The following is a 9,353-nucleotide window of genomic DNA, read 5'->3' as shown; positions in this document are numbered from 1 at the left end:
GGCCATTGGGCATGTGCTTAGCAGAGCGACATTGTAAGATAGAAGAGGAATTAAAATGTGCAAATGGAAAATGGTCCCCCGTCAGCTTGTTTGAAACAGCAATGTGTCTTTAAATGTCTAGAATTGTGTTATGACACAGGTTTTCACTAACATGTGAATGTTGCATAGCATTTCTTCATATAGTGTTAGATAGTGTTCATAGTCTTGCTATTAAGGCAGTGTCAAAGTTGAATTCCATTTGCTACTTGCCGCAAAAACAATTTAAGCTGCATTATTCAGTTTTAGAATTAGTTGCAATGTGGGGTTTGTGCAAACACTTTGGCCTAATTTTAAGAAGGTTTCTACATGATTCAATACTGTTAGAATATATCCAAATGATTTATTTTAAAAAACTTCCCATAGGCCTCAGTTTAATATTTTTGGATAAACTTTTAAAATTATTTAATATTATAAAAACATATTTTAATGTTGCAATATTTTGATATTTTTTCGATATAATTATGTTCTTTTTGATGTATGATATATTTTGATATGTAAATATATATAAAACAATTTAAAAAGTTTATCCAAAAAATATTAAATCCTTCGAAAAGTTTACCCAACAATTAAAAATCGAGGACATAGATTTTAATGGTGACTTCTGTAGATACATTACTTGGAAATTTTTCTAACAGTGCCGATTCATTTTTAAAATTTTATTATATGGAGGCTTTTGCATGCTTTGGCTAGTATTTGTTATTTCCTGTGGTTTTATTTGAAAACATCTATAATTATCTCTGACAAATGTGAGAGCTTCCACTTAGTCATAGATTTGATCATACATGGAACGTTGGAGATTAAAAACTTTGCACGTGAAAACTTCCCAAGTTTGATCTGAAAGCTCTGGGTTTGGCAGACGGCTACAACGGCTGGCAGATAAGCAGCCTGAGTCTTTGCCTATAAACATATTTGTCCCAAATCTGAAAAGGTCAAATTTTCTCAACACATGACCATTCTTATCTGGCCAGCCATAGCCTTTGTCCATGAAGACATATACTTCCTTAAGTCAATACAATAAATTTGTTTGTCCATCAGAACATTTTTCCAGCCCCCGTAGGGGAAAATATCTGTCTTCCTCTTCAAATGAAACAATAACTTGACATGTATGCATTTCTTGTGAGCTTGTTCATCAGCACATTGTTCATCTCCAAGCAAATTTCTCTCATAACGTAATCTTAGGAAGACATTGTGAATACTTCATGTAACTTCATACACCTCATATTCAACCCCTATCCATTTAATTGCACATTTCTCAGTTCCACCCATACTAAAAGTGGCAGTGTTTTTATTCAAATAATATCACTACATTTTTAATTACAAGTTTTAATAATTCATTTCCCTACTAAAACATCTTCTTGAACATAAATAATAAAACATAACAACTCATAAAAAAACCTCAGTCAAGTAAGTCCCACTACAAATTTTATAAAAAGTTCCCCAAATACTTTTACAGTGTATAATTCCTCTTGAGAAAACTCTTGAGAACATCTCAAACACCCTACTGCTTCCTATAGAACCTCTCAAATGGTATCAAGCTCATCTTATTCTAAAGTAGCATGGCACAGAAGGGTTACACATTTCAGTCGTTAATGTGCCTTCTGTGTAATCAACACTATATAAATTAAAAGAAAATACATTCTTGGAAGAATATTGTAGTTTGGTGAATGGCAGCCACGGTACCAAATTTATTCTGCGTGAGCCAATTTCTTGTCATTTATTTTATTTTGCTCTTCTTCAGTTCCCATGATGGCTCTCAATTGCTTTGCCCTTTTCCTTGATCTTCTCATAAATGCCTGGATGATCAGATAGCACAATTCCGCAACATTCAGAACCATGCAGATACCAGACACTATGATCATGAAGATAGTAAATACAGTCTTTTCGGTGGGCCTGGAAATAAAACAGTCAACCACATTGGGACAAGGCCAGTTGTCACACTTCACAAGACGCTGCATATGGAATCCAGTGTACAAAAAGTAGAATAAATACATAAAAGTAGCTTCAAAAAGGATTCTGAAGAGAATGCTTGTGGTGTAGGTCCACCACAGGGTTCCAACTATCCTCATTTTTCTATTCTTTATATCTTCCAGGTCTTTTTCCTGACAGTTTCCTTTCCTTTGCAGCTTCCTTTTCTCTTCATGTTTAATATAAGCCACATGCATTGCTACTAAAAGGGCTGGCGTGGCAACGAAAATAAGCTGAAGGCACCAGAGCCTGATGTGAGAGACTGGGAAGTGATGGTCATAGCAGACATTTTTGCAGCCAGGCTGTAAGGTGTTGCAGGTGAAATCAGATTGTTCATCTCCCCAAACACTTTCAGCAGCCACCACCAGTATCATAATGCGGAATATAAAGAGAACAGAGAGCCATATCTTGCCAATACTTGTGGAATGTTTGTTAACTCCTCCAATCACTTCATAAAGAGATCCCCAATCCATGCCTTTTGATGGGGGTTTCTGGAAGATGACAAGAACACATATTAGATGTTGGGTTCCAAAGTAGAATATTGTAAAACATTGACAATATAGGCAAAATAAAAAGTTTTATTGTTCAGTTTATCAGTGCATCTCATACATCTTTGGGGCATTAAAAGTTTAAATATTGTAAGCTAAATTATTATTCCATTAAAAAAATCATTAAAAAACAGATTTCCTACAAAATAGGAACACATTCCAATATATGTTTAGACTGTATGCAATATAAAGGGTCCCCGTTGCCTCATTTATGTAAATGTATGGTCTTCCATGGTCTTCCCTACTTCTGTGCAGGAAGTGAAGCAGAGAAGACCACAAAGACTAACACTGTCCGACCCAACGTGCATGTATATGGCTGAAGGATCTTGTCATATAATAAAAAACGGGAAGAGTTTTTCAAAAATGTTAGTTTTTTACAAATCTGTATACTTTCAATACTTGATGAATGGATCATTACATTAAAAAAATAGTTTAGGATGACAATTGTCCTTTAATTTGAAATATCAAGTTACTTTACAGAACTATTTACTAAATACCATGATGTATGGGGAAAAAGTTAAATGATAAAAAAAAAATACATCTCGCAGGAAACCGAAACTGTTAAATCTTACAATTCTTGCTTTTGTTAAGTATGAATTGTTAGGCATATTTATTGAATTCAAAGTGAATTTCACAAGATAACTGAGCCGAAAAGATAGCTGAATTGGAAGATGTATTTCTAAACAAGCTATTTGGGCTTAAAATTAGAAATTCACTTTGAAAAGTCACAGTTCAGTGACTAACAGTGATCGATGTAGATATTTATTTGTAGAATGTGCACTTTGCACTCCTTTTATCAGCAAAAGAAAAGACGTATCTTTGTCATAAGCCAAGATAAATATATATATATATATATATATATGTGTAGGTATTATTTGCTCAAATATGTTATTTGTTAAAAGATATTAATAAGAAAAAATACATGTAATAATGTTCATCATCATTATTTTTGGCAAACTTTAAACATGTACTCCTGGGAGACAAACCTTTTTGAAATCTCAACAATTGTGATTGGGAGAATATTTGTAATTATTCCAAAACCCTAAATAAATATTTATGGATAAAAATTGTGAAGTAATGTAGATTTCTATAGTTTTAGGTTAAAGGGAATATGCAGACACAGGTGAGCTGGTAGAGTTGTTTCCTGGACACTAGGGGGCGGTATATAACTATGGTGTGGATCTCATCCCTGATGTTAATATTTGACTATGATGGTGGAATTTACCCCTTATAACCTGCGTGTTCAGCAAAGTAAGAACCAAATATATGACTCATTAAAATGAAATGTAATTTTAATTTTCCAGGATTTATTCTCTTCTTTTTAGCCATTGTACAAATAACACAAGTGACACAGGGATGTGTCAGGTCATCTGTTAGGTAATATGTAACAGCAGCAATCTTGCATCAAACTGTTTATATAAACCCGGTGATCAGTATGTAATTATACCACAAAAAAATTGGATGGGAATTTACCAGGAAATGTAACATTTTACATCAAACTTAAAATCCCCAACTTTGCTATTTTTTCCCAACAGCCAGCTTGACTATTTTAAGCATAAAATTCCTTGTCAAAGTAACGACTATTCCCAATTGAGCAAACAAACCTGCAAGTGTGTGTGATGTCTGACATTTTATTGAATAAGACATCAGGCTGACTGAGCATCTATGTGTCTAAGTGTGTGTGTATATGTGTGTCACGTGATTTTGAATAAATGAAATCTGGTACTTAAAACCAAGGTTTCTAGAAACCTGTAGTTTTGTTAAAACCTATAACAACCCCTGAACAGAAGAAAAAAATAATACGTCACTTAAGGAGTGCTCTATCACTTTAAACAATGGCAGACCCATTCAGTTTTTTTCTACTTTTGTGGAATTTTTGTGGCTGGCTCAGAGTGAGTGTGTCTGTGTGGATGAGGGCTGGTGGTATTGTGATATGGAATAAGATGCAAGACTGACTGAACCTTGGGAGAAATAAAGTTTAGAGTCACTTAAAGCTATCGGTCTAAATCAGGCTTCCCCAAACTCCAGCCCTCCAGATGTTGCTGAACTACAACTCCCATGATTCTCAGCCTATCTATTTCATTCATAGAATCATGGGAGTTGTAGTTTAGCAACATCTGGAGGGCTGGAGTTTGGGGAAGCCTGGTCTAAATAAAAAGTGAAAGTCAGGTATACATTCTTAAACTAGACACTTAACTACACCCATGCCAACCCTTTTAAGCTTAAGTTTTTTGTTTTGTTTCTTTAGTGCAAACAGGATAAAAAATACATTTATCATTTCCATAATTATGTATTCATTATATTCCCAAGCTAATTTTATTGTGAGTATTTCTCAAACATTCGGACAGTTTAATTGAAGTTTTGATCATCTTACAGAGAGGATGATCTGAAGGTTTGAAGATTCTTTTGCATGTTATAAAATTATCATATAGAAGATTACAGATCCAGATGCACATAATAATGACTAGGTATGATGCAGCATCTTAAATCAGAACTCACCCAATATATTACAGGATGAAAAACCAGCCTGTCTACTATTACTCCAGTTCACATAATTGTGTGCAATTAATGGAAGCAGGAAGGCAGAGAGTTCTTTTGGGTGTTCTTTCAAAACAAAATAATGCATCACTAATATTTACATCAGATGATTTAAGATTCTATAAATGATTCAGAGAAAACCACTGATTGTTGATAAATGGTTTGGCAAAAACACATAAAAGCAGGAAGCTCCCACTAGAAGTCCTTTAAAGAGTTAACAGGTCACAATTCAGAGAGAAATATCAGCGAGCATGTCTAATAACTACAGACATACCTAATCAGGGTTTATAGGAACTGATGTCACCTCCAAAAGAAGCCCATGCTGACACCTTGATCATTTATGGCTGATCCTAAAATGCTTAGCCAGCCTTTCATTTCATACTTTGTTGTACAAGAATCATGGGAACTGTAGTCCATGGCAGCTGGCGTGGCAAAGGGGGTTGCAATCACAGTATTTGGTTTAGAGATTTAGTCGATAAGCAGTAAACCCTTTTCACTTGCGACAAACAAATCAAATTCCTGTTAATCTATACCCGAACGAATCGATCCGTGCGGAATTTACGTGAACGGATCAATTCATTTGGGCGTTACCAGGAGTACTATTTGTTCGTCACAGGCAGAAACGATTTGTGCACAAGTCTAAAACACAATGAGCTTTAGTGAGGTAACCACTCAACGGAGTCTCAAACAATATGCCAAAATAATGATGGGATTTTTTTTTTTAACTCATTGTTTAGAGAACTAATTAAAACAAATTAGCTAGTTGAGAAAAAAAAATTATTAAATTCGATAAAGCGATGATCGTCAAATGAGCTGGTAATAGGCCAAGCCACATCTGCCCCTAAGGGAACATCATGATTATAATCCACAGAGTATGTCCTAATACCTTTCAGGTTTGGTCCCACTAGGTATATTTCTGTTGGTGAATGAGCTCTACCGCAACATGCACAGTAGCCTACATGAAGAGATTTATACTCCACAGTAGCTGAATTAACAAAAGTTGCTTTACTGTGGCCCTATGCATTATGCCTTATCGGTGATTAATAGTGCTGTAAATCAGGTTTTTATAAGATAAACACGTATGTAGTGATTTTAAAGGAAATGGTACTATGGAGTATCCTTATATGTGCGTCATTGGAGCAGTGTTGTGGCAATTTCATCACGCCAAAGTAAACTGCTACCACAATCTCTCTCTCCCACCCTCTGTGTAAAGAAATGTGCTAAATGGGTATTTCCTGAACACTTTGCAATGATTTCGTATAAATCGATCTAAAGTTATGAGCAAGCATAGGCAATCCCTGACACCATCACACACTGGCTGAGCAAGTATATTGTAAAACATTTAGTTTAGTCTATTCAGTAAAGATCAGTATCAAAATGAATTACATTTAGCGAGCAATATAAAATATATAAGTTACTTATATAGTATTATTTGCTCTATAATTAGAGTCAGTCTCTTTGCATAAAAGGCCCCTTACGGTGGCACTGTCACTATCTGGGGAATTTGCCAAATTTGCAAAGATCCCTGACAGTAATGTCGCTGCAGGGGGTCTGCTGACCTGAAGGGGTTCGCAGGTAAAGGTGAGATATACTTACCGGAACATGTCCCTCATGGGCACCGCCACCTTCCTCCGTCTGCTCCTATTCAGTCCCTACTTTGTCTCTGTATATCTTTTGACCGGGTTCGAATTTCAGTGAAATTCCAACAAAGTCAAAATGAGTATTTCATAAAGATACCATCTCTTCAAAATATGAATTTTTTGTCAAGGGGGTGACAGTTCTGCTTTAAAGTGATCCTGAGATCCAGAAATTTTGTAGATGAGGTCACGTTCAAGTAAGTGTAGATACAATCTATATTGCACTGGCAAAAAGTACCAGAGAGTCTATAGATTAAAATCATATTAAACTGAAGACTGCTCCCGGCAGACAACTACCAGTGTGACCCCCCCACCCCCGAACAAGATAAAGTGATTGGACTTACGTCTGTCTCTTAACACACATATGACACAAACCTCATCATGCAACTCCTAGTGATGGGACCCTGCCAGCTGGGTGAAGCATTTCGTGTAGAGTCAGTGTAGAGGTTACCTATGTCTGAAAGCATCAGATTGTCCTCCCTCTCCCTCCACCATCAAATCTCATGATGCATGAAACTGGGAGCCATTTCAAACAGATGGGGCAAAAACAAGACTTGAAGTTCTGCTAATTGACACACATTCTGCTAATTGTTTAACCCCTTAAGGACACATGACATTTGTAACATGTCATCATTCCCTTTTATTCCAGAAGTTTGGTCCTTAAGGGGTTAAGCATTCACATAAAAAAAAAAAAAAACCAAGGAAAAAGCAGATCAAAGCAGTTTGGTGTGTCAAATGCCTAGGATGGGTTAGACCACGTGACCTGGAAGGAACATTGGATACATGAACCTGTAGTTGAGGTGTGTCTTAAAAACTTTAAGTATGATGGTTCTGTTGGAACATGTAATGAGCTTTTGGGCTGTGATACAATCAAGTGGAAAAGTAATAGATTAAATTATCCTCCTTATAATTGTATACCTCCCGCTGCCAATTATATTTTATTTAGCTGGGGTACAGATAATCCCCATTAGCATACAGACACATAGTGTTCCTCTATGTAATCCTTTGTATACCTACTGCAGGACTGTATATCTTCTCTACTTAATGTAATATGTAAAGTGCCAAGTACATCTGCAAAATGTATAGTTATAAAATAGATGTACATGCACAGGTATACGTACTGCACTTACACTACCTCTCCTGTAACTGCACCTGTACCCCCCAGGTCTAACACATCCATACAACGTATACATTATAGCCACTGTACATACTATATTTCCCATCTACTATTATGTAACATGTACAAAGCTAAGTACACACCAAGTAAACTATACATACTGAAGGGATATGTCCGACAATACTACATAAGCATTATGGCTACTGTACATACTGTATCGCCCCTCTACTATAGTATACTATAAACTATGAGGTACTAAGTACATCTTATAATTCTATCCAAGAAACCGATACATACCACATAAACATTATAACTACTGTACATACTGTATCGCCCCTCTAGTATAGTATAAACTGCCATGTGCTACTTACACCTGTGTTGTTAGTACTATAAAACCAAAATACACTTACATATAACTAATGCACTTATTCTAATCCCCTCCACCGCCCCCCCCCCCACTCCCCTTACTGTAAGCAGTAAAGTGATGATTGCACCGGTAAGGTATACTACACATACACAAATACTACAGACACTTTAATATATACTTTATAACACCTGTGCATAGGGTTTATTATATATATATAATATGTTCTATTAGTTTATACCAGTAATTCTAGTTTGACATCATAGTTAAAGCAGTCCACCCCAGCAAACATGCTATCTCTGCTAATTGATGTTTGATTTTGATGTTTGATTGATGTTAATTTAATTCGAGAAGCGTGCATTGTGCCAACAAGGGTTTCAATAGCGCCACCTGTCTAATTTGCCACATTTAATTACATACCTGATGGTTAGACTGCTCATCAAATCTGTTTTGAAATTATATAACAATACTTTATTCTAAAACTATACCACCATGCAATTTATTAGGCGATCTCTAGCAAATAAAAACATAAAAATCCACACATTAAAGTGAGAATTCAAAGTGAATTTCAAATTTAAGATCAAATTAGCCTAGATGGAAAATTTATGGAAAATGGAGTCAACTAAGCTCCAATTCGACTACTTGGCCTCACATTTAAAATTCCCTCTGAAGTCACTTTAAATTCTCGCCCTAGTGAGTAACCCTGGTTGTGTCTCACTATATCGCAGATCTTTGTGGTTTCCCTATTGTACACCATTCTAGTATATGTCAGTGACTTATTTTACAAACAACTTCTAACATATCAGAAGAGATACAAAAAAAAAACACCATGCATTCCTTTCTCTCATTCCTATTGTATATGCTACTTATAATTAAGCTGTACCAATCATAACACAATGTGATTATATTTAATTAATAATCAATGTAATAATAATGATAATAATAATCACTTTGTAGCAGATTATACAGGAGAGCTTTATGAACTTGTCCCTAACACAAAACTGTGACAAAGTTCGATAAGTCACCAAAGGATCAAATAACTCTGCAAGAGAAATTCCCCTTCTGTGAGGCTATTGACTAAACTCAAAAACTCGCCCCAATTTTCTATCAGTTAACTTTTTTTTCTATACTTTTTGATAAATCTC

At 35.5% G+C, this 9,353-nt stretch overlaps 1 protein-coding gene across 1 annotated transcript; it reads right to left on the bottom strand.

Moving 5' to 3' along the window:
• Nucleotides 1–561: 561 nt before the first annotated feature.
• GJB2 (gap junction protein beta 2) lies at nt 562–2,526 on the bottom strand. The gene has a single exon (XM_063444904.1). It carries the CDS (start codon nt 2,475–2,477, stop codon nt 1,725–1,727), a length of 753 nt encoding a protein of 250 aa, XP_063300974.1. The 5' UTR covers nt 2,478–2,526; the 3' UTR covers nt 562–1,724.
• Between the last annotated feature and the right edge of the window lie 6,827 nt (nt 2,527–9,353).

This window comes from Pelobates fuscus, chromosome 1 (assembly GCF_036172605.1).
Source record: "Pelobates fuscus isolate aPelFus1 chromosome 1, aPelFus1.pri, whole genome shotgun sequence".
Lineage (NCBI taxonomy): Eukaryota > Metazoa > Chordata > Amphibia > Anura > Pelobatidae > Pelobates > Pelobates fuscus.
This window is presented reverse-complemented; position numbering and strand designations above follow the sequence as displayed.

What these genes read in the sequence shown, in the direction of transcription:
- GJB2 (XM_063444904.1), bottom strand. Translation starts at nt 2,477, where the DNA reads ATGGATTGGGGATCTCTTTATGAAGTGATTGGAGGAGTTAACAAACAT.